At 37.4% G+C, this 25,989-nt stretch overlaps 1 protein-coding gene across 1 annotated transcript; it reads left to right on the top strand.

Annotated features, from left to right (window-relative positions):
• The first annotated feature begins 21,132 nt into the window (after positions 1-21,132).
• On the top strand, positions 21,133-23,055 carry LOC116105038. The gene is made up of 3 exons (XM_031391461.1): positions 21,133-22,222; positions 22,337-22,582; positions 22,682-23,055. Exons 1-3 carry the CDS (start codon positions 21,133-21,135, stop codon positions 23,053-23,055), a joined length of 1,710 nt encoding a protein of 569 aa, XP_031247321.1.
• The last annotated feature ends 2,934 nt before the right edge of the window (positions 23,056-25,989 follow it).

Below are 25,989 nucleotides of genomic sequence, written 5' to 3'. Positions count from 1 at the left end.
AGCTAGATTAGATAAAGGACGAGAAGATATGCCACAAGAAGTGGTTGAACATCGTGAAGAGATTACTCCATAATTTGTGGATTAAAGTGAACCACCTCAGGTAGCACAAGAGCTACGTAGGTTTGGGAGAGTACGTCATGAACCCGAAAGATATGGTTATCTCGTGACTCAACATGGTGACGTATTGGTCTACGAAGACAATGACCCAAAACCTACAAAGATGCTATATCAGATCTAGATTCTGTTAAATGGCTTGAAGCTATGAAATCTAAGATGGACTTCATGCACCAAAACCAAGTATGGTCACTGGTGGATCCACCTGAAGGGGTAAAACCCATAGGGTGTAAATGGGTCTTCAAGAAGAAGACTGACATGTATGGCAAGGTGCATACATATAAGGCATGACTGTTTGCCAAAGGTTTTAGACAAATTCATGGTATTGACTATGAAGAAACCTTTTCGTCGGTTGCCATGATTAAATTCATCCGGATTATGCTTGTGATTGCTGCATTTCACGACTATGAAATTTAGCAAATGGATGTCAAAATAGCTTTCCTGAGCGGAAACCTCTAAGAGGATGTGTATTGATAAGTGCTTGAAAGTACACTTATACTTAGTCGTTTATAGGTATCGTTTGTGGAAAATTAGGATTAATATGCATGAATTAACATAATTGTTTCATAAATGCACTTTTTCAAGATCTTAGGTATTTTTGTTGTATTTTCAGGGAATGAAGCTTAAAAATAATATTCGGATGAGAGTTGATGTTGGTGAGAGAATTTTTCATTATTGAAAACAAACGGATCGAGAATCGGAGTTGAATTAAAGAAGTTATGGAGCTTTGAAGTAAAAAGGAGATTCCAGATTACGCTCTAGTTTGAGCATGCCTCGGTGTTTCAACAATAACTTGAGCTGTATATATTTTATCAAGATGATTCTTAAACCATTGCAAAGCTGATTTAAAGGGCTAAATTTCATATGTTTAACACTTTTCTAGATTTCATCTTTATCATGCTCAAAAATCACCATCTCTAGAGTGCTAAAGAATGATGCAAGGTCAGAAGAGGAATTAGACACTATGCCGTAGCACAACAAGACTAGAACCAACCATGCTACAACACTATGCTGGGGCACAGTCATGACAGTTGGAAAATTTTCTTTTGTTTTTGACTAGGAAAATAGGGCTTAAGAGTCCTAAATAGAATAGAATTAAGGACAACAAAACCCTAACTCTTTATAGATATAAATACAAGTCTTTAGCCTTTTTTTGGGTGGATCTTTGTAGAGAACAAAAATACTCAATAATGTAGAGATTTAGAGAGATCGAAAGAGGCTTGGACATAATAGTTGGGGAAGATCATCATCAACTCCATTGTTCTACCCAAGATTTCCTAAGTTTTTCTTATCTCTTGTTGTTATTTTGTTATTCACTAATATGGTTATGTTTTTATTCTACTCCATGAGTAACTAATTCTTTTGTGATTGAGGGTGACTTCAAAGCCTAGACATGTCTTCAAATTAATAAAATCTGCGTGTATTTATCTTTTGATCCCTCTTGGTTATGTGATTATTTCTCTGTGAATAGGGTTTAGATAGATTGTCTTAATTGTTTAAGTGCGTAATTAAATTTTTAGGATTAATCTATTAATGCCAATTTAGGTTGTTTAGCACGGAATCACTTTATTAACCTAGCTAGTGGTAAAGTGTATGCCTGCATACATGGGGGGTAATCACTCAAGATAACTAAACCGACCATATGAATTTAGCCTTGATTCAGTAGGTCTCTTGCAACTTAATGTTTTTATTACTTTGAATCTAGAGATCGTATAATAATTATGGAATTGGGTTATGACCATGTCTAGTCCAACGACTCAGTAAGGAGAGATGGGACTTATCAACATTTGGTATTTTTTGAGCTGATGTGATCAAGAGGGTAGAAAGTTAAAGAGTGCTTTTATTATATGTAATTCGTGTCTAGTGGTGGCGAATAAACCTTCAATCTTGCTTCTCTCATTCATCTCTTTTGTGATTGTTTGCTTGTTTTACTTTATTTAACTTTAGTTTGCTAGTTTTCATTGAGTTTTTATAATTCGTGACAAACCTTGTTGGAAGTAGATAATTAATTAAGTTCACAAATCTTCTATGGGAAAGACCCTTACTAGATATTTGCTACTACACGACTTTGCATTAGAATTTAGTAAGGTAAAATTAGGTGTTGCATTTGCACGCATCATGTATATGACACAACCCGATGGTTTTGTTCTTGATGGACAAGCTGATAAGGTATACAAGTTATAGAGGTCCATTTATAGACTCAAGCAAGCTTCAAGGAGTTGGAACATTCGTTTCGATGAAGCCGCAAAAGAATTCGGTTTGATCAAGAATGAAATGAGCCTTGTGTTCACAAGAAAGTGAGTGGGAGCACAGTGACATTCCTAGTGTTGTATGTTGATGACATACTTCTGATCAGGAATGATATAGCAAACTTGCAATCAGTAAAGACTTGGTTATCCAAGTGCTTCTCCATGAAGGACTTAGGAAAAGTAGCCTACATCCTCAGAATCAAGATCTACTATAATAGATTGCGTAGGTTGCTTGGCCTATAGTAAAGGACATATATTGACAAGTACTAAAGAGATTCAATATGGAAGAATATCAGAAGGGATTTCTTCCGATGTCACATGACATCTATCTCTCTAAGGATATGTATCCTAAAACAGAAGATGAGAGAGATAGGATGAAGAGGATCCCATATGCATCAACAATTGGATCCATCATATATGCCATGTTGTGGTGTACTTAGATTGATATCTCATGTGCGTTAAGCACTTGTAGTAGATATCAATCGGATCTAGGTGAGCATCACTAGATGGTTGTCAAGAACACTCTTAAGTACTTGAAGAGGACTAAGGATATGTTCTTAGTTTATGCAGGGGAAGATGATGAGCACACTGTAAAATGATACAGTGATGCTAGTTTCCAAATGGACAAAGATGATTATCGTTCACAATCCAGGTTTGTATTTTGTCTCAATAGGGGTGCAATGAGCTGGAAGAGCTCTAAGCAAAGCACTGTAGCAAACTCTACAATAGAGGCTGAGTATATTGCATTATTTGATACGGCCAAAAAGGCAATCTGGATTAAGAAGTTCATCACCGAACTTGGTATGGTTTCCACAATTGTTGATCTAATAGATGTCTATTGTGACAACAATGGAGCAATAACTCAAGCAAAGGAACCATAGTCTCACCAGAAGTCCACACACATACTTAGACAACAATGAAATGGTTGAGAGGAAAGATGTTCAGATTAGTAAAGTTCATACTGATGACAATATCATAGATCCACTGACAAAGCCTTTGTCGTAGCAGAAGCATGAACAACACTTGAGGTCATTTGGTATTAAATACATGAATGATTGGCTATAGTGCAAGTGGGAGATTGTTAGAGTAGGTTCCCTAGAGCCAATCAATTATTGTAGAATTGACTCTTTCTAATAATGTTCATTTATCAATAAAAGACATTTTATTCTATATCATATAAGTCATATCTATATGTATTGATATATGTCTTAAGAATGGTAGAACCGTGACGAGGGTATCAAGTGCTTCAAATCTTGATAGTGAAAACCCTATAATCACATATGGTGACCATTCTAGAAATGGCCATAGCCCCAGTATTATTCTGACCAAGGACACATATAATACGATAAGACTATCATAGTGTTGAACAACCCTATTGAAAGGCAGTGACTGATCTCACTTGTTAAGGTTGGTTGTCGACAGCCGAGTGTAACACATGGGTGCTTGTTGTAGGCAAGTTCACTGGACTGACCCACAAGAGGATTCCATATAGATGGTAACCTCAATGTCTATGGAATAAATCCTCTAATGAATGGTAATGCATGTGATCCTTAGACTTGAGATCACTAGAACGTCTTGTGCACCGATTGGTGTAGTTTGACACTAGTGCAACGTAGTTCTATTCAGAGCTATCAATATGATAGTGATTGGCTACATCGAGGAGAGTTTCAAGACTATGGTGGATTGACAAAGGATTCATCACTCTTGGGTACAGGAGAAGTTATCTCATTGCTCAATTTAGTAAATGACAATAACACTAAATCTGTGGCCACAGTGGGATTGAGTTGTTGCTCAATCTAATTTATTTATCCGATTATTGGTCCAGTAATTGAATACGAAGATATTGAGAGTAATTGAGTTTGACACTATTTATGTACCTCATTCTCGATGAGATAACAAATGATGAAAAGATTTGATTGCACGATAATCATATCATTGATAGGTAGCTATTTCGCTGAATCTAAATCTATCCAGTGGTCATGATGCCTTGTTAGGGGCCAACTTGGTCTGTGCGTAGTGAGACGATTAATTGGTGTTAATCGAGATACTACTCACTGCCGATATGATGAGGAGCCTACGGGTCACACACTTAGAAGATAATTTAAGAATCAGTTTGTACAAGGGATATTTTCATCTTTTAGGACGAAAATGTATTTTGGTAATCTCACAGTGCAATTAAATTTGTTGATGTTGTTGCTTGTATTTAATTTAATATTAAAATTAAATTAATAGATTATATTTAAAAATATGTATGCATATATTTAAATGAATTATTATTATTAACTAAATGTTAATGTACTTTATATATATATCAATTGATTTTAATTATAATAATAATTAATTAAATATAAAATACCATAAAAGGGTGTTTAGATACAAGGGTGGATTAAGGTTGGAGCCCATGTCTATTCCATATAGAAGTAGGGTTTTAGCACATGCACTATATAAGTGCAAGTTGTGTTAAAGAATTATTCATTCGATCATTATTATTGAATAGAAAAGGCAGCCACCCCTTTACTCTCACTCTCTCACATCTTCAAATTGTCTTCGTGTAGATCACCGTTCATGTGGTTCTACAATGAATCGGTAGCGAAGCAAATTCAAAGACATTTGAAGGAGCCTCCAAACATGCGTAAGATCTCTGATCCTTGAATGGATTGATATTATTTTTATGCAGAATTTTGATATAATATGTCAACTATATAATCTATACGCGGATCTTGGCATAAAAGGAATCGATTCATCCTTTTGATTTTTAATTTTCTATTGCGTTGGGTAGATCAATTCCTAACACACAATACTTCCGGGAGCTCATATGCCCAGTCTGTAATACCCAAGATGTCAAAGGTATGTTCCCAATTCAAAATAGTAACTTAGATGTTAATTTTATGTTTACAAGCATAACAACTAATTAAGAGCAAAATAGTCTGTTCATTTGGAACGGTATGAGTCAATTATCCATAAAGAGGTATTAGGGGCAAAATAGTCATTTTGTCACAGATAATCATTGCAAAAAGTCAAGGATGAGTAGGCTTAATTGCATTTAATGACACTAATTAAGTAATAATTATGTCTAGTGTCAAATGACTAAATTACCCTTGTATGAGAAATTAAGGATTTATGAGTTAATTAATGAAAATAATTGGGCCAATAAGGTGATTACAAGTTTTAAAGGAGATGAAAATGAAAATTCAAGGAAATTTTAGCTAAAAATTCGACCAAGGGAGGAGAATAACTCACTTTTCATCAATCTTTCACCATTTTCTCCCAAACTCCACCATAACTTCTCTAATCCAAGTTTTCTCTCTCTAGAGATCAAAGAAGATTGGCCTAATTTTCTTCAAGGGAGCAAGAACTGTGGGGAAATTTCTTCAAAAAGGTAAGAAAGAACCTCCCATGACTTTAGGATTTATGCTAGGGTTTGTAAATTTTAATGAAACCTTAACTTTAGGGTTAAACATGCTTTAGTATTTCGGCCATAACTTGAGTTATAAAAATTGAAATGAGATGATTCTTGAAGCATTAGGAAGTTAAGACATAGCCCTATGACCTTTATGTTTAGGCCGAGAGCCAATCCGTTTAGAAAATGGATGGAAAATGGCCTGAAGAATAAACTTTTGATTATTAAAGTTTAAGATTTAACATGATTAATTCTTATGGTTATGAATTGATTATTAATATATTGTTGTAACTAAGCCATGTACTAATGTTTACCCATTAATTAGGTGATCTTTGAAAAATATACATAGTCATGGATGTGAGTGAAGGATTAATGTTATGAAATGGCATGAAGATGCAATGTAATATATGTTTTTAGATGATGAATGTGAATGATAATCTAGGATTATATTGTTTTCTTTATGATTTTTGTAGGATTTCGGATACTTCTTACGAGTTTTGTGCCTGAATTATTACTTAATTTTGCATATTTTATGTTTCAGGCTAAAATGTGCAATTGGAGCAGAACCAAGCAAAAATGAGTTTCTAGACCTAGAATCAAGTAAAATTCAGAAGATCGAAAGAATTCTGATGCTGATTAGAAGCACCCTTGGAGTTTTTTCCTAATGGGGATCACGAAGATTGAAGATTCAAGCGAAAAAGCAAGCAAAGGGTAGTTCCATAAATTCAACAAAGAAGATCAAGAGTTCGCCGCAGCAAGCTAGCCTTTAGACTCATGGTTCAACGAAATTCAAGTCGATACTGCGGCGAGATTTTTTCTTTGCTAGGGAAAAACTACATTTCTGAGTTTTTGTAAAACGCTGCATTTTTCCAATTATTGTATTTGTTCCTAGTGTTTTGACCGACTATTTAAGAGCAAGTTAGCTCATTTTAATGGGGGAACCAACATTTTAGGCAAAGGAAAGAAGAGAAAGAGATTTAAGAATTTGGGTCTCCAAATTAGGGAAGATTTTGTTTCTCTTTCAATTTCTAACAAGTTGAACTCTACATTTACAGTTTATGTGATGTTTTTCTTTATTTTGAGCATGAACTAACTCACTTTTGCGTTAGGGTTTTGATGCAACTTGGATTACAATGGTTTAGCCCATAAAGTTGTGTTGTTTTTTAGTTATATTGCGTGGATTATGTGTTTATTCTTGTACTTAATGCAATTGGATGTTGGGTTTTTGATTCAATTGAATATTGAGCGTGATGAAACTGAGAAGTGATTCATGTGTTAGCTTCTTAGAGTAAACACCATAGATTAAGCAAATGCTAGACATAGGTTTAGTAATCTATGAAATCTTTATAGGAGTCCACTTATCTTAATGGACTTTGAATTATTAATCTTCATTTTGTTGGGTGCTGAAGCTTAATAGGGATAAGTAGAAGGATATAGCCTGAGAAGGTATATTCTACAACTTAGGGAGTCCGATTTATAATCTTTGCATGTGAACTTGAAAGTAATAGAAATTTTAGATTAAATTAGGGTATCCTAGTGAAGTCGAAACCCTAACCTCTCTTGCCTTGAATTCAATTTGTGATGATTATTTTACTTTTAATTTCAGTTGTTTAATATTGTGCTTTAAAATTTAGCTTTACTTTCTCCTACAAATTCAAACATTTTTGTGTTCTTCAATTAGTTATAGAACTCGGAAAATCGATGCTTAGTACTTAATCCTCGTGGGAACGATACTCGATTCATCACTTTATTACTTTTTACGACTAGTGCACTTGCTAAATATGCATGTTTTGAAAGCACGCATCAAGTTTTTAGCACTGTTGCTGGGGATTGATTTTGTGTTAATATTGAAGTTTCTAGTTTTCGCTAAATTGGAGTTTAATTTTAATTGTTTTTAGTTTGATTTTCCTTTTTGTTTGCTTGTGATCTCACACTTTTTTAATTTCTTGTGTAGTCTATGCGAAAAGCAAGAAATCATCCAGTAGTTCCTATTGATCCAAAGATTGAAAGAACCAGACTCATCAAAGAGAGAAGAGAATGAGAGGCGAGAGTCATTGAGATGGCTGAAAACAGAACTTTGAGGAATTTTCACTTCCACAAGTTGATGGGTGTAGTCCGAGCATTATGAGACCGCCTGTTGAGGTGAATAACTTTGAGATAAAGCTAACTATGATCCGGATGATTCAACAATCAGTACAATTCGGGGGTGATCCAAAAGAAATCCAAATATGCACATAGCCAACTTCTTGGAAATATGTGACACATTCATGCACAACGGGGTGATAGATGATGCTATTAGATTGTGTCTATTTCCATTCTCATTGAGAGATAAGGCAAAAGAATGCTAATGTCATTGCCCGTTGGAACCATCATAACATGGAATGATCTAGCACAAAATTTCTTGTACAAGTATTATCCACCAACTCTTTAAAAAAAAAAAAAGAGAAATGACATTACCTCATTTGTACAAGGCGACCATAAATCATTATATAAAACATGGGAGAGATTCAGGAAATGTTAAGGAAGTGTCCACACCATTGTTTGCCTATTTGGATACAAGTCCAAAAATTCTATTCGGGTTTGCTACCAAATGTTTGAACAATGGTAGACGTAGCAAAGGGAGGAGCTTTACAGAACAAGACACCAGTGGAAGCTCAAGAGTTACTTGAAGTTTTAGCAAGTAACAACTACCAAAGACCAAAAGATAGAATAGTGCCGAAGAAGTCCATGGGTATTCGTGAAGTTGATGCTTACACAACCATTTCAGCCTAACTTGCCATGCTTCAAAAACAAAAAGGAGGTATGCATGTTAATTCCATTTAAACACCTCAAGTAACATGTGATTTTTGTGCAAGTAACCATGTAAGCAATGACTGCCAAGTGGGGAATCAGAGACAACAGAACAAGTCAACTATTTGGTTGGGAGAGACAATAGAATAAGTCAACTATTTGGCTGGGAATTAGAGACAACAGAACAATGCTTTCTCCAACACCTACACTCTGGTTGGAGAAATCACCCAAACTTATTTTGGGGCAATCAAAACAATTAATTGAATCAAAGGACAGTGCCAAACCATCAATCAGGGGTGAACCATAAACCATGTGAGCAAAGAATGTTGAAATTGGAGGATATGTTTGGGGAATTCATGCAAGAGACCACAAATTTTATAAATGAGACGAGGGTAAATTTCAGAAACCATGGAACGTCTATTTGAAACTTGGAGGTGCCAATGGGTCAAATAGCTAAAAAGTTGAATGAGCGACCTCAAGGTTCCTTACCTAGTAACATGGTGACAAATCCATGTGAACAAGTAAATGCCATAACTTTAAGAAGTGGGACAGTGTTAGAAGAAGTTGAACCAAAAAGGAAGGATGAGAACCCACCAGAGAAGAAGGAAGAATTTGAGGAAGAATTCAATGAAGAAATCATTGTTGAGGAGAAGCCAAAAAGTCCCAGAAAAGAAGAACCAAAGAAGGAAAAGATGTCGAAGCCTAGGAAAGAAAAATTGCCATTTCTTGAAATATCACCAGAGTTGGCACATCACACTCCTCCAACTCCTTTTCCTTAGAGGGTCAGAAAGAAAAATTAGGATAAGCAGTTTATGAAATTCCTTCATGGATTTAAAAAACTACAGATTAGCATACCTTTTGTAGATGCCTTGTAGCAGATGTCGTGCTAAGTTCCTGAAATAGATCCTTTCAAATAAAAGGAACCTAGAAGAGGAAGAAATAGTGATGGTTATAGAAGAGTGTATCGCCATTTTGCGGAAGAAGCTACCACCAAAACTCAAAGATCCAGTGAGTTTCACTATCCATTGTGTTATAGGAGAAATTACATTTGATAGAGTTTTATGTGATTTGGGTGTTAGCATTAACCTGCCTTTTTCTATTTTCTGGAAACTAGGAATTGGTGAGGTGAAGCCCACAACCATATCCTGGTAGCTCACAGATTGATCCATCAAGCATCCATGGGGCATTATTGAAGATGTACTAGTTAAGGTGGATAAGTTTATTTTCCCTACGGACTTTGTTGTGTTGGATATGGAAGAAGACAAGGAAATACCGCTCATTTTGGGAAGACCATTCCTTGCCAATGGGAGGACTTTGATTGATGTTCAATAATGAAAGTTAATCCTAAGGGTCCAAGATGGAATAGTGACTTTTAATGTCCTCGAGGCTATGAAATTTCCATTAGAGATTGATTCATGTTTTAGTGTGGATTTGGTGGATAAACTTGTAGCCAATACCATAGAAGAGATCACTCCTTAACTACCTCTAGAAGCTTGCAATGCCCAATCTAAAATAATCGAGGTAGATGAGCTGAAGAAGAATGAGTGTGCTAGGTATTTGGAAGCACTCCCATCTATAAACACAAGCCAAGATCCAGAATTTGAAGATTTCGACATAGAAAAAGAGTAGGAAAGGGCAAGAATGGAAGAACCTCCAAAGCTTGAATTGTAGCCTTTACCATCTCACCTTAAATATGTGTATCTTAATGAATTATAATCTTTTCCAGTAATCATTAATGTGAAGTTGAGTAAAGTGAAGGAAGAAAAATTGATTCGGGTGTTAAAAGAGCATAAATCGGCCATTAGATGGACTATTTCTTACATTAAAGGCATTTTTCCAGCTCTATGTATACACAAGATACTTATGGAAGATGATGTCAAGCCTAGAGTGCAACCACAATGGAGATTAAATCCTTCTATGAAGGAAGTGGTGAGAAAAGAAGTGGTAAAACTCTTAGATGAAGGAATCATCAACCCTATTTTAGATAGCCCTTAGGTGAGTTCGGTGCAAATGGTTCCAAAGAAAGGAGATATCACAGTAATGAAGAGTGAAAGCACTGAATTGATACCTACCAGGATAGTCACGGGTTGGAGGGTGTGCATTGACTATAGGAAGCTGAATGAAGCAACAAGGAAGGATCATTTTTTGCTTCCATTCATTGATCAAAGGTTGGAAAGGCTAGTAGGGCATACATATTATTGTTTCTTGGATGGGTATTCAAGATATAATCAGATCCCTATTGCTTCTGAAGATCAAGAGAAGACGAAATTCACATGTCCTTATGGTACCTTTGCTTATAGATGGATGCCTTTTGGGTTGTGTAATGCATCGGCCACATTTTAGTGATGCATGATGTCGATATTCAGTGATATGGTGGAGCGATTCATAGAAGTCTTCATGGATGACTTCTTTGTTTTCGGTTCTTCTTTTGATAATTGTCTTTCTAACCTTTCGCTTGTTCTGCAACGATGTCAAGATACAAATCTAGTACTCAATTAGGAGAAGTGTCACTTCATAGTTCAAGAAGGCATAGTGCTCGGTCACCGGATCTCAAGGATGGGCATTAAAGTGAATCAATCCAAAACGGAAGTTATTGAGAAGATGCCACCACCCACAAATGTCAAGCCTGTTTAAAGTTTCCTAGGGCATGCGAGGTTCTATAGAAGATTCAAAAAGGATTTCTCTAAAATCTCTAAACCCCTTTGCAATTTGTTAGTTAAGGATGCATCTTTTGATTTTGATGATGAATGCATGCATGCTTTTCAAGCTCTTAAGAAATTATTAGTGTTTGCACCCATTATTGCAGTTCCTAATTGGGAACTCCCATTTGAATTGATGTGCGATGCTAGTGATTTTTCGATCGGAGTAGTTTTAGGACAAAGAAAGAACAAGGTTTTGCATGTAATTCAGTATGCTAGTAAGACACTAACCGATACACAGTTGAATTACACCACTACTAAAAAAGAGCTTTTAGCTGTTGTTTATGCATTTGACAAATTTTGTTCTTATTTGCTAGGTACTAAGGTGATTGTTTACATGGACCATTCATCGCTCAAGCATCTGTTGGCAAAACAAGAAGCAAAATCAAGGCTAATCAGATGGATCCTACTCCTCTAAGAGTTTGATTTGGAAATTCAAAACAAGAAAGGGTCAAAAAATGTGGTAGTAGATCATTTATCAAGAATTGAGCAACCGGTATGGGGAAGTGAAAAGGAAACTCAAATCAAGGAGACATTCTCAAATGAGAAATTGATGAGAGTTGAAGAAACACCTTGGTATGCGGATATTGCAAATTACTTGTCATTGAGAGTGCTTCCCAATGGCATGACTTTCCAGCAAAAGAAGAATTTTTTCTCTGACTTGAAATTCTACTTTTGGGAAGAGCTGTTTTTGTATAAACATTGTGCAAATTAGATATTACGGAGGTGTCTCCTAGAAGAAGAAATGGAGAGTATCTTAAGGCATTGCCATGAGAAGGAAGTCAGTGGTCACTTTGGAGGAACTAAAACAGCAACTAAAGTCCTTCAATCCGGGTTTTATTGGCCAACTCTGTTCAAAGATGCTTTTTGGTTTGTTTACGAATGTGACAAATGTCAACGGAGTGGAAATATATCAAGGAGGAATGAAATGCTCTTGAATAATAACTCAGTTATGGAACTTTTTGATGTATGGGGGATTGACTTCATGGGTCATTTCCCAAATTCATGTGGGAATTTGTATATCTTGGTCGCTTTTGACTGTGTTTTGAAATGGGTTGAAGCAGTTGCATTACCCTCCAACAATGCCAAGGTGGTGGTGAACTTCATGAGGAAAAACCTTTTCTCGAGATTTGAAGTACCACGGGCAATCATTAGTGATGCAAGAACCCATTTTTACAATAGGCAGTTTGAAGCTCTCTTGGGAAAATATGGAGTAACACACAGGGTTGCTACACCATACCATCCTCATACCAGAGGGCAAGTGAAACTTTCAAATAAGGAACTGAAAAAAATTCTAAAAAAAATGGTTAATGCATCTAGGAAGGATTGGTCATGAAAGTTAGACGATGCATTATGGCATACCAGACTGCATTTAAGACTCCAATTGGCATGTCCCTGTTTCGTCTTGTGTATTGCAAAGCATGTTACTTGCCGGTGGAGCTAGAGCATCGAGCATATTAGGCCATCAAAATGCTAAAAATGGATTTACAAGCTGCTGGGGAAGAAAGGATGTTTCAATTGAATGAACTAGATGAGTTTCGTCATGATGCGTATGAAATTTCCCAAATATACAAGGAAAAAACCAAGATGTGGCACGACAAGCACATAGCAAAGAAAAACTTTGAAGTGGGTTAGAAAGTGTTGTTGTACAATTCTAGACTTAGGCTTTTTCTTGGAAAATTTAAGTTCTAGATGGTCTGGACCCTTCATATTACCAAGTAGAAAGTGGAAGAACCAAAACTGGACAGTCAGTATAGCAAGGAAGTAGAGATTGAAGAGAAATGAGAAAGAAGAGGCTACAACTGAATCAAAGGTAATCCTAACCCTTAATTCAACTTCAATCTAATACTTTACCTTTTCCTGAGATTTGCAAGTCAAAGAAGAAGAGAAGGATAAGGAAATTTTGGAGATGTTTCGCAAGGTGGAAGTGAATATACCTCTGTTGGATGCAATTAAGCAAGTCCAAGGTATGAAATTTCTTAAGGAGTTAGCACCAATAAGCGGAAGTTAACGTGATGAGAAGAAATAATGGGAGAAAATGTGTCAGTCAGTTTTCCAAAGAAACTTCCTCCCAAATGCAAGGATCCAGGTATGTTTACAATTCCGTGTAAGATAGGTAACACAAGATTGAGAGAGCTATGTTAGATTTAGGAGCTTCGATAATGTTATGCACGATCTATTTATGCTTCATTAAATCTAGGTCCTGTGAAAGATTGGTGTTATTATCAATTGGCTGATCGCACTAATGCATACCCTGAAGGGGTAGTTGAGGATGTTTTGTGCAGGTCAATGAGCTAGTGTTCCCGGCTGATTTCTACATTCTGGATATGGATGATTCTCTTCTCCTGACCTGCACCTATCTTACTAGGAAGACCATTCCAAATACAGCCTGACAAAAATAGACGTTCATGATGGTACCCTCACGATGGAATTTGATGGTGAAGTTATTCGTTTTAATATTTTTGTGCCATGAAATATCCAACTGATGTTCAATCTATTTTTGCTATGATGTTGTTGATCCTGTTGATTCCATAGTGCAAGAGATCTTTGAGTTGAATAATGCAGATGAGAGAGGTTCCCTTCTCAAACATGTGGAATAGAGGAGAAAGAGAGATGGAGCTCAGTGAAGAATTGAAGGAGACAGTGGACGCTTTACATTCTTAAAACCATTCCAGAAAGGTATGGAGTTTCTTTTATAAGCTCCATGATTCTCACCAAAAATTGTTACCTTCTGTTTTGCAGGCCCCTATACTAGAGCTGAAGCCATTACCGAGCCATTTGAATATGTGTACCTGGGAGAGAGAAGAGACACTGCCGGTAATTGTGTCGATAAGTTACACCCCAATCAAGAAGAAACTGTTCGAATGTTCGGAACATAGGAAGCGATTGGCTAGACCATAGCTGACATAAGGGATTAGTCCGTCCATATGCATGCATCGGATTTTGCTGGAAGAAGATTCCAAACCGACACAGGAAGCGCAACGTAGATTAAATACCCCAATGATGGAGGTGGTGAAAAAGAAGTCCTAAAGCTTTTAGATGCTGGGTAATTTATCCAATTTCCGACAGTAAGTGGGAATCTAGTGCAAGTGTCCCCAAGAAATCTGGTGTTAGTGGTGAAAAATCAAGACAATGATTGGTCCCTACACGTATTCAGACAGGGCGCGTGTGTGCATGATTACAGGAAGTTGAACTAACAACTCGAAAAGATCACTTTCCACTTCCCTTATTGATCAATGCTTGAGAGGTTAGCTGTCATATTTATTACTGTTTTCTTGATGGATTTTCAGGGTATAACCAGATTGTCATAGCCGAAGATCAAGAGAAGACGACATTCACATGTCCATTTGGTACTTTTGCCTCCTCGAATGCCGTTTGGTCTCTGCAACGCTCAGCCACTTTTCAGCGATGTATGGTAAGTATCTTTCAGAATATGTGAGTCAATCATAGAGGTTTTTATGGATGATTTTAGTGTCTATGGTATTCATTTGATAAGTGCTTGCATAACCTTACACTGATTTAGACAGATGCATGGAAACTAACCTTGTACTTAACTGGGAAAAATGTCATTTTATGGTAGAAGCAAGGTATAGTTTTGGGGCATATTTCATCTAAGGAAATAGAGGTTGATAAATCTAGATAGATTTGGTTATAGCTTTGCCTTACCCTGCCACGTGCGGCGGAAGTTCGATCTTTCTGGCCATGCAGTTTCTATCGGAGATTTATCAAGGTTTTTCCAAATTGCATTACCCCTATGCAGATTGTTACAAAAATGTGGATTTTCAGTTTGATGAGCAGTGCAAGAGGCATTTGACAACCGTGAAAACATTGTTGGACAACACCAGTGATACAACACCTAAGTGGGAGCTACCTTTCGAAATTATGTGTGATGCGAGCAATCTTGCATTAGGTGCTGTTTTGGGTCAACAGTTGGCAAGAGCTGTCACGCCATTTATTATCATCCAGGACCTGAATGGCGCCAGCTAAATTATTCTACGACTGAAAAAGAACTTTTATCTTTGTTTTTGCTTTAGAGAAATTTCGGTCATATTTATGTGGGTGCTAAAGTCATTGTTTTTGATCATGCAGCTCTGAGGTACTCTCACAAAGAAGGAGGCAAAACCAAGGCTAATTAGGTGGATTCTTCTCCTCCAGAATTTGATTTGGAGATTAAAGATAAAAGGGAGCAGAGAATGTTGTAGAGATCACCTTAGTCGTTTGGTTCGTGGCAGCGATGAACTTCCTTTGCGAGAAACATTTCCGGATGAGCAATTGTTTTCCATTGAAATGGCGTCACCATGGTATGCAGATATTGTCAATTTTTTAGTTACTAACGTGTTGCAAATGATTTGACTAGAGCTCAAAAGGACAAGATCAAGAGTGATGCTAAGTATTATGCTTGGGACGATCCAATTTGTGGAAGCATTGGCTGACCAAGTGATAAGAAGGTGCGTACCTGACATGAATTACTACCTATTCTAACCTTCTGTCATACCTATGCATGTGGAGGACATTTTGGACCACAGAGGACAGCTCTAAGGTATGGAATGCGGCTTTTATTGGCCATCATTGTTCAAAGACGCCTACATGTTCTGTAAGTCATGTGATAATTGCCAAAGAATAGGAAACATTTCTCGTAGAGATCAAATGCACAATTCCCATATTTATTGTTGAAATTTTTGATGTTTGGGGCATTGATTTTATGGGCCCATTTCCTGTTTCCTTTGGTAATGTTTATGTTCGGTTTAGCTGTTGATTATGTTTCAAATGGGTGAGGCGAAAGCCACCAGAACTGACAATTCAAAGGTGTTGCGATTTCGTTAAAACTCACATTTTTGTCAGGTTTTGGGATACCAAGGGCCATAATCAGTGATAAGGGCACTCATTTTTGCAAAGGACAATAGGCATTGCTTAAGAAATACATCATGTCACACACAAGGTCTCCACATCGTAGCACCCAAAACCATGGCCAAGCGGAGGTGTCAAATAGAGAGATCAAGTCATTTTGGAAAAGACAGTGAACCCAGACAGGAAGGATTGGTCTTGAGATTAGACGATGCATTATGGCATATAGAACCGGCATTATAAGACCACTATTGGCATGTCCCCATACAGATTAGTGTTTGGTAAGTGTGTCATCTTCCAGTGGAATTAGAGCACAAGGCTTATGGGCGATCAAGCATTGCAATATGGAGAGAAGGAAGCTGGCATTAATAGGAAGTTGCAATTGCAAGAACTTGAGGAGTTGAGGAATGATGCCTACGCGAGTTCACAATCTATACAAAGCAAAGACTAAAGCCTTTCATGACAAATGATCTAAGGAACTTTTCAGTTGGACAGAAAGTCTTTCTTTTTCATTCAAGGCTGAAGTGTTTCCGGTAAGTTACGTTCTCGTTTGGGTGGGACCTTTTATTGTGACTAATGTTTTTCCTCCATGGTGCAGTAGAAATATAGAGTTTGAAAACAAACAAGGGGTTTAAGGTCAATGCCTAGGCTTAAGCCTTACTATGAAGGGTTCCAAGTTTAACTATCGAGGAGAGTGGGATTGGAGGAGTCATACATGAGTAGTGATGACCATGCGGAGAGTCGAGCCAACGACGTTAACCAACACCCAAGAATTAAGATTTGATTTTTTTTCCTTGACTTTAGTTTTTTTAGTTTTGCCATTTTTATTTTTATTTTTGTTTTATTGTTTAGATTTGCTTGTCTCTAATTTGGGGTATTACATGGGACAATGTAAGTTTTAAGGTGGGGGAGAAGTTAGGCTTGGATGGTTTTATATTCTGTTTTATTTTCTGGTTTTATATTCTTTTTTAATTTTTTTTTGTTTTTTTAGGAGGTATGTCTCTGTTATTCAAAAAAAAAAAAAAAAAAAAAAAAAGAGTTTTGTTTTTAGGGAGGTCTATGCTTAAGTCATGTCTTTGAACGTCTAGTGATGCTGAATAAACTTGACTTTGTTATTGAATATTCCTTGACTTAGGATGTAGCAATATTTCATAAAATAGAGTAATCATATTTGAATCTTTGTAGTTTTGAAATAATATGTCTTGATAAGTTGTGTGAACTTGGTGACGAAGCATGACTGGGAGTGTATAACAACCCTTAAAAAAAAAAAAAAAATTGTTTCTCTTAAGCTAGTCCTAAATTTGGGTTTAAGCAAATAAAAAGAAAGGAAGGTATGTGATGAGTCGAGATGGAGCGTAAACGCACTCACTCATAAACACAACATGAAATGAGATGGAGCATAAAATGCACTCAATTGTCAAAAAAAAAAAAAAAAAAAAAAAAAAAAAAAAAAAAGAAAAAAAATTTCTAGTTTGCTACCCAGTTGTAGTAGTAAAGAGAAACATTGAGAGAAAAATTAAGAGGTGAGTTGTACATGAATTGGTGTGATTAGTTTCCTTGTTTGCATGACTGATTGAGAGTATTGTGGAAAATGATAAAGAGATAGAATGTCATTAACTCTACTTTCTTTATCTTTGTTGCTTCCTAAGTTAGGTATGAATATGCATGGTATTAATAATGTGCTTATGCATCATGATGGTGTTCTGGATATGACTTGAGTGTTTGAATTAGTTTGCCCGAGGACTGTGCAAAGCTAAGTGTGGGGGAATTTGATAAGAGTGTAGATATTTTTTATTCCTTCCATATTATGTTTTTGTTATGTTTTATGCCTATTTGAATTGATTAGAGTTTATTTTGTGAGTTTGGCATAGTTGGATAGACTTTAGGAAGTAAGTGATAAAAGATTAGGAAATTCCAGATTTTCAGATTTTTCGTTATTCTGACCAGTGCTGCAGTTTTCCAGCGTTTTCATGGAGCTAGATTCCTCAATTGCAAAGTGGTCTTCAAAAAATAAAGTAGACAATCAAGCTTTTCGGAAGGTATTATTAGTGAGAATCCGAGTTCGTTTGGGTTCTCAGTTGTTGTTGCAAAACCGGACCTGGAATCCTAGTCGCAGAAGGATTCCTTAGCTGAGCATTGAATCTCTCGAACGGGCCTAACTGGAGTGTCAGATATCGAAGCGGGTGATTCAAAATCCCATATCATCTACACATCCTAGATACAATTTTATTGAAGTGACGGAGCCCAGAAAGATCTTACATTGCGAGAATCCTGGTGCAAGCTAGAGACGAATTTGGAATCCATATCTGATCAGATTTTGTCAAATCTGGAAGTCTACTCTTCTCGGAAACGTCTAGGAAGAAATTCCGTGATTCTGGGAAGAATTAAGGAAAACACATGTTATTTATTAGAAGTTTTTTAGGTTAAACGGAGGAGCAGCAGAGAATATTTCTTTTAGTTTTTTTTTGCTTTCTACATCAAGATGGCGGCTAATTTCCTCTCTTCAGTTCAAGGGGATTTTGAAGCCTAATTTCATGTCATTGGTGTAACCTGACTCTAGTAACATTGTTCTTAATCTCGTTTTTATTGGAATTGTTATGTTATCATTTTAATGTTTGTGATTCTTGTTTGAGTGATTTAGTTTTTGCCCTGCTAATTGTTTTAATTAGAATTTACCTGTTAGAATTAGGAATTGTGATCTGTAATTGTCCTTTTCTATAAACGAGTGACACATGTGATAGACTGATTATGGATAAGTTTTCAGTCTATTGTCTTGAATAACATAACCTAAGTTAAATAATCCGAGCTTGCGTGATTGTTGCTTAGATTGATCTATTCTCCAATTCTTAAGGCTGCCATTGAATTAAATTTATGAGAGCTTTTATTCAGGTTGTTCAAGGTTTAGTATCTACTCGATGAGCTTGTTTCGGTAGTGACAAACTAAGGGAGAATTCGGGTAACGAGCTTGTTGTTTCCTAGGTCAGTAGTTTCATAATAATGAGAGTAGAACAGTGTTACGGTACTTTATGTCCAATGCAGTGTTAGGTGGATTTTGAACAAGCGCTGATTGTTTAAACCTGTATATTTTATTCTCGTTTTACTTTTGTTTGCCTTGATTCAAACCCCCTTTCATTACTATGTCAGGTGTTTTCTGTTTAGAGTTTAATTTGCGTTTAGTTGTTTTTATTGTTTTAGAATATAGAAATTAATCGAGTCATTCCCTGTGGGATCGACCCTTGCTTGCCCTTATACAATTTAATAGTTAGGTCAGTAAGGTAATTAATTGGTGCATTCGGCACATTACCAACTTGTGAATAACATAACCTAAGTTAAATAATCCGAGCTTGCGTGATTGTTGCTTAGATTGATCTATTCTCCTAATTCTTAAGGCTGCCATTGAATTAAATTTAGAGAGCTTGTTCTAGGTTGTTCAAGGGTTAGTATCTACTCGAAGAGCTTGTTTCAGTAGTGACAAACTAAGGGAGAATTTGGGTAACAGGCTTGTTGTTTCCTAGGGTCAGTAGTTTCATAATGACGAGATAGAATAGTGTTACGGTTACTTTATGTCTAATGCATGTTTAGGTGGATATTGAATCGAGAACTGGTTGTTTTTAATTGAATATTTTCTACCATTAGCGATTGATTTGTTTTACTTTAGATTGCTTTGAGTACACCCCCCCTTTCATTACTATTGTCAGGTTTACTGTTTAGAGTTTAATTTGCGTTTCTGTTGTTTTTATTGTTTTAGAGCATAGAAACTAATCGAACCATTCCCTGTGGGATCGACCCTTGCTTACCCTATATACAATTCAGTAGTTAGGTTAGGAAGGTTTTTAATTTGGAGCATCGGCATGCTACCAAATTTTGGCGCCGTTGGCGGGGAGTGGTATTTGTCGATTTTTTTTTATATTCTACGTTTTTTTTGTGATTTTATTTAATCAGTGCTTAGTTGTGTTTTTTTTATTTTTTTTTATTTTGTTTAATTGTGATTTTTAGGTTTTTGAAGAAAAAAAAAAAGAAAGAAAGAATATTTTTTTTTAACAGTAGCACTATTCAACATGAAAAGTAGTACTATTCAGTACTATTCCTAAGAGAAATTTTGGTTGAACTAGAAGTGCTGCGAGTACCCGTTTCAAAGAAAACGACATTCTGAGCAAGACTAGAAAACTTCTAGCCCCACCCTCTTGTTATCAAATTCGATCATTTAATAGGGTTTTTAGCCAATTTTCGTTGCTGTCAAGAAAAAATTTTATTTTTTTTATTTTTAATTTTTGTATTATTATTTTTAATTTATTTATTTAGGCTTAATTTTGTGATTTTAGTGGTTTATGACTCGATCCAATTCTACAAGAGAGTTGGAATTTGATCCAAAAATCAAACGCAGTTTACGGAAGTTGCGAAAAGAGTCACGTCAAGCAAGTTCTTCATCTCCTGATCTAAATATAGCCCTTGGTTCAACATCCCACAGTTCATCCAGTGATCCAGATTCAAAGATAGAAGAAGAGATGGCCACTGGTAGAACATTAAATGAGTTGGCTACCCTTGATTTTAATCAGTAGCCTTTGTGTATTCAGTACCCTACTTTAGATGTTGCTTTTGAATTGAAGTCTGGTCTAATTCACTTGTTGCCTACATTTCGTGGTCGTGCAGGTGAAGATCCAAATAAACATCTAAAGGAGTTTCACATTGTCTACTCAAGCATGAAACCGACTGGAGTGACAGAGGAGCAGATTAAGTTGCGATCTTTTCCTTTTTTGTTAAGGGATGATGCAAAGGATTGGCTCTATTATTTACCATTGGGGACAGTCACAACATGGAACGAGATGAAAAAGATGTATCTAGAAAGATATTTCCCAGCATCTAGAGCTGCCACCATTAGGAAAGAGATATTGGGATAAGGCAATATAATGGAGAGACGTTGTATGAATATTGGGAGCGATTCAAGAAGCTATGTGCAAGCTGTCCTCACCACCAGATAAGTGATCAATTGCTAATTCAGTATCTCTATAAAGGATTGTTGCCTATGGAAAGAAATATGATAGATGCAGCAAGTGGAGGTGCGTTGGTGGATAAGACTCCTGAAGCTGCCAAACAGTTAATCTCAAACATGGCCGCCAATTCCCAACAGTTTGGTACAAGACATGATGCGCCACCCAAAAGGGTGAATAAGGTAAGTACATCTTCCATTGAACAACAATTATCTAATCTTACCTCTCTTGTTAGACAATTGGCTGTAGGGAATGCGCAACAAGTAAAAGCTTGTGGGATATGTTCGACAATGGGACACCAAACGGACATGTGCCCAACACTTCAAGAGGAAGGGACTGAACAAGTCAATGTAGCAGGAAACTTTCCTGGACCACCGAGGCAACATGATCCTTACTCCAACACATACAATCTAGGTTGGAGAGATCATCCAAATTTCAGTTATGGAGGAAATAGACAAGTAGGAGGTGGACAAAATTTCTTCCAGAATAGACAGCAACAAAGTTTTCAACCAAAGCAACCTGCCTCACAGAGTTCAAACTCATCCCTGGAAGATACAGTTAAGTCCCTTGCTTTGAATACCAAACAGTTTCAACAAGATACAAGATCTAGTATTCAAAGTTTGGAGAATCAGATGGGTCAAATGGCAACTGTTATAAGTTGTTTAGAGGCTAAATTTGGAGGGAAGTTGCCTTCTCAAACAGTGGTGAATCCAAAGGAGAATGTGAATGCAGTGACGCTAAGAAGTGGCAAGAAAATGGAAGAACCAAAACTAGACAATCAAAGTGTAGCAAAGGAAGCAGAGATTGAAGACGAAATTGAGAAAGAAGAGGCTACAACTGAATCAAAGGTAATTCATAACCCTTCAATTCAACTTCAATCTAATATTTTACCTTTTCCTGGTAGATTCGCGAAGTCAAAGAAAGAAGAGAAGGATAAAGAAATTTTGGAGATGTTTCGCAAGGTGGAAGTGAATATACCTCTGTTGGATACAATTAAGCAAGTACCAAGGTATGCAAAATTTCTTAAGGAGCTATCCACCAATAAGCGGAAGTTGAACGATGATGAGAAGATAATAATGGGAGAAAATGTGTCAGCAGTTTTCCAAAGAAAACTTCCTCCCAAATGCAAGGATCCAGGTATGTTTACAATTCCGTGTAAGATAGGTAACACCGAGATTGAGAAAGCTATGTTAGATTTAGGAGCTTCAATTAGTGTTATGCCATGATCTATTTATGCTTCATTAAATCTAGGTCCTGTCAAAGATATTGGTGTTATTATCCAATTGGCTGATCGCACTAATGCATACCCTAAAGGGGTAGTTGAGGATGTTCTTGTGCAGGTCAATGAGCTAGTGTTTCCAGTTGATTTCTACATTCTGGATATGGATGATTCCTCTTCTCCTGACCCTACACCTATCTTACTAGGAAGACCATTCCTAAATACAGCTCAGACAAAAATAGATATTCATGATGGTACCCTCACGATGGAATTTGATGGTGAAGTAATTCGTTTTAATATTTTTGATGCCATGAAATATCCAACTGATGTTCAATCTATTTTTGCTATTGATGTTGTTGATCCCGTTGATTCCATAGTGCAAGAGATCTTTGAGTTGAATAATGTAGATGAGTTAGAAGTTGCCCTTCTCAAACATGTGGAATCAGAGGAGAAAGGAGAGATGGAGCTCAGTGAAGAATTGAAGGAGACAGTAGTAGCTTTACATTCTTTAAAACCGATTCCAGAAAGGTATGGAGTTTCTTTTATAAAGCTCCATGATTCTCACCAGAAATTGTTGCCTTCTGTTTTGCAAGCCCCTATACTAGAGTTGAAGCCATTACCGAGCCATTTGAAGTATGTGTACTTGGGAGATAATGAAACACTGCCGGTAATTGTGTTGAAGAAGTTAACACCCAATCAAGAAGAGAAACTAGTTCGAATGTTGCGGGAGCATAAGGAAGCGATTGGCTAGACCATAGCTAACATTAAGGGGATTAGTCCTTCCATATGCATGCATCGGATTCTGTTAGAAGAATGAGCCAAATCGACACGAGAAGCGCAACGAAGATTAAATACCCCAATGATGGATGTGGTGAAAAAAGAAGTCCTAAAGCTTTTAGATGCTAGGGTAATTTATCCAATTTCCGACAGTAAGTGGGTAAGTCTAGTGCAAGTTATCCCTAAGAAATCTAGTGTTACAGTGGTGAAAAATCAAGACAATGAGTTGGTCCCTACACGTATTCAGACAGGTTGGCGCGTATGCATTAATTACAGGAAGTTGAACTCAACAACTCGAAAAGATCACTTTCCACTTCCCTTTATTGATCAAATGCTTGAGAGGTTAGTTGGTCATATTTATTACTGTTTTCTTGATGGATTTTTAGGGTATAACCAGATTGTCATAGCCCTGAAAGATCAAGAGAAGACGACATTCACATGTCCATTTGGTACTTTCACCTACCGTCAAATGCCGTTTGGTCTTTGCAATGCTCCAGCCACTTTTCAGCAATGTGTGGTAAGTATCTTTTCAGAATATGTCGAATCAATCATAGAGGTTTTTATGGATTATTTTAGTGTCTATAGTGATTCATTTGATAAGTGCTTGCATAACCTTACACTGATTTTAGACAGATGCATGGAAACTAACCTTGTACTTAACTGGGAAAAATGTCATTTTATGGTAGAGCAAGGTATAGTTTTGGGGCATATTATTTCATCTAAGGGAATAGAGGTTGATAAGTCTAAGATAGATTTGGTTATAGCTTTGCCTTACCCTGCCACTGTGCGAGAAGTTCGATCTTTTCTTGGCCATGCAAGTTTCTATCGGAGATTTAACAAGGATTTTTCCAAAGTTGCATTGCCCCTATGTAGATTGTTACAAAAAGATGTGGATTTTCAGTTTGATGAGCAGTGCAAGAAGGCATTTGACAAGCTGAAAACATTGTTGATGACAGCACCAGTGATTCAACCACCTAATTGGGAGCTACCTTTTGAAATTATGTGTGATGCGAGCAATTTTGCATTAGGTGCTGTTTTGGGTCAACAAGGTGGCAGAGCGTGTCCCGCCATTTATTATACATCCAGGACCTTGAATGGCGCCCAGCTAAATTATTCTACCACTGAAAAAGAACTTTTATCTGTTGTTTTTGCTTTAGAGAAATTTCGGTCATATTTGTTGGGTGTTAAAGTCATTGTTTTTTTTGACCATGCAGCTCTTAGGTACCTACGCACAAAGAAGGAGGCAAAACCAAGGCTAATTAGGTGGATTCTTCTCCTCCAGGAATTTGATTTGGAGATTAAAGATAAAAAGGGAGCAGAGAATGTTGTAGTAGATCACCTTAGCTGTTTGGTTCGTGGCAGCAATAAACTTCCTTTGCAAGAAACATTTCCGGATGAGCAATTGTTTTCCATTGAAATGGCGTCACCATGGTATGCAGATATTGTAAATTTTTTAGTTACTAACGTGTTGCCAAATGATTTGACTAGAGCTCAAAAGGACAAGATCAAGAGTGATGCTAAGTATTATGCCTGGGACGATCCATATTTGTGGAAGCATTGTGCTGACCAAGTGATAAGAAGGTGCATACCTGAACATGAATTTACCCCTATTCTAACCTTCTGTCATACCTATGCATGTGGAGGACTTTTTGGACCACTGATGGGAATGCAAAATGTCATATTTACCCCCCTTAATGTTTNAGGATGCACCGATCCGATCCACGAAGGCCTCTTAGCCATCGCTGTTCGCCCGAGGCTAAAGACAACGGCTCAGCGACCAAAGAAGAGAAAGCAAATTCAGGTTGAAGAGTCTGAGACCGAATCTGAGGGAGATCAACTCGAGAGGTCGCAGCCAGATGTCGGGAGGAGGTCGGGTAAGGAACCGACGGGTAAAATGACCCCTACGAAAAGCGCGAAGGAGGATACTCCAGTGCTAGACTCACTGGCAAACCTGCTGGAGTACCTGTAGTCGATAGTCTACACTTTGTTAAAGTGCGGACTCTCGGAGGTATTTGAGCAGTCTGTAGGCTCTAGCGAGGTGGACCTAATGTCCACATCTGTCCAGCACTTAAGCAAGGTAAATGAACTGCCCTTGGCGAGGACTTCCCTTAGTTTCTTATATAAACTTGCTATTTTTCCTTGTTCGCAAGCCCTGCTTACCATGCAGCTTTCCCTGGAGAAGGTTCGGCTGGGAGCTGCAAAGGGAGAGGTCGCACTGAAGGAAGAGAACGCATCACTCAAGCGAAGCCTAGAAGCCGTCGAAATAGAAAGAAACCTGTCCTTTGAGTTGGCAAACCGGTACCTGAATGAAAGGGACGCGACTCTTCGCATGGTGGACTTCCAAAAGGCGGAGCTCGAGAGACATGGGGAGGAAATAAAGGAGCTTCAAAAGACCATAGCTAGACTCTCCAAGGAGGTCGGAAAGAAGGATCAGGAGCTCAAAGCGACCTCTCTGCGAGCATGGCGAGTAGAACAAGAAAGGGATGCCTTCGAGAAATAATGGCAAGCTCTCGAGGTCGAACTTCAGATAAGTCAGGGAAAGGTCGCTTCCCTGACCGAAGAGATGCAGAGGCAGGCAGAGGAGGTCGAGGAGAAGGCTGCCGAGTGGGCAATCGAGTCTATCTATGCCTTGCAGCTGAAGAACCCGCATATTGATATGTCTGACCTCCCGGAGGATTGGCAGGAAACTCTCAGGTCCATGGTGCGGGAGGATGATGCAGTGGCGCCCGCCCGAAAATCTGATTGGACAGAGGGCTCGGGACATGCCTCGAATAAGCCCACAGTCGACCAGCCTTAGGATGATGAGGTCGGTCCTCGAGGAGTCAGATTAGGGCTAATAGTCTTATCATTTTGCCTACTGTACTCTTCACATTAATAAAATACATTTTGCTTTTACAATTTCTATTCG

This window comes from Pistacia vera, unplaced genomic scaffold, assembly GCF_008641045.1.
Source record: "Pistacia vera cultivar Batoury unplaced genomic scaffold, PisVer_v2 Contig491, whole genome shotgun sequence".
Taxonomy (NCBI): Eukaryota; Viridiplantae; Streptophyta; class Magnoliopsida; order Sapindales; family Anacardiaceae; genus Pistacia; species Pistacia vera.
Note: the sequence above shows the minus strand (reverse complement) of the source record. Positions and strands in the feature narration are given on the sequence as shown.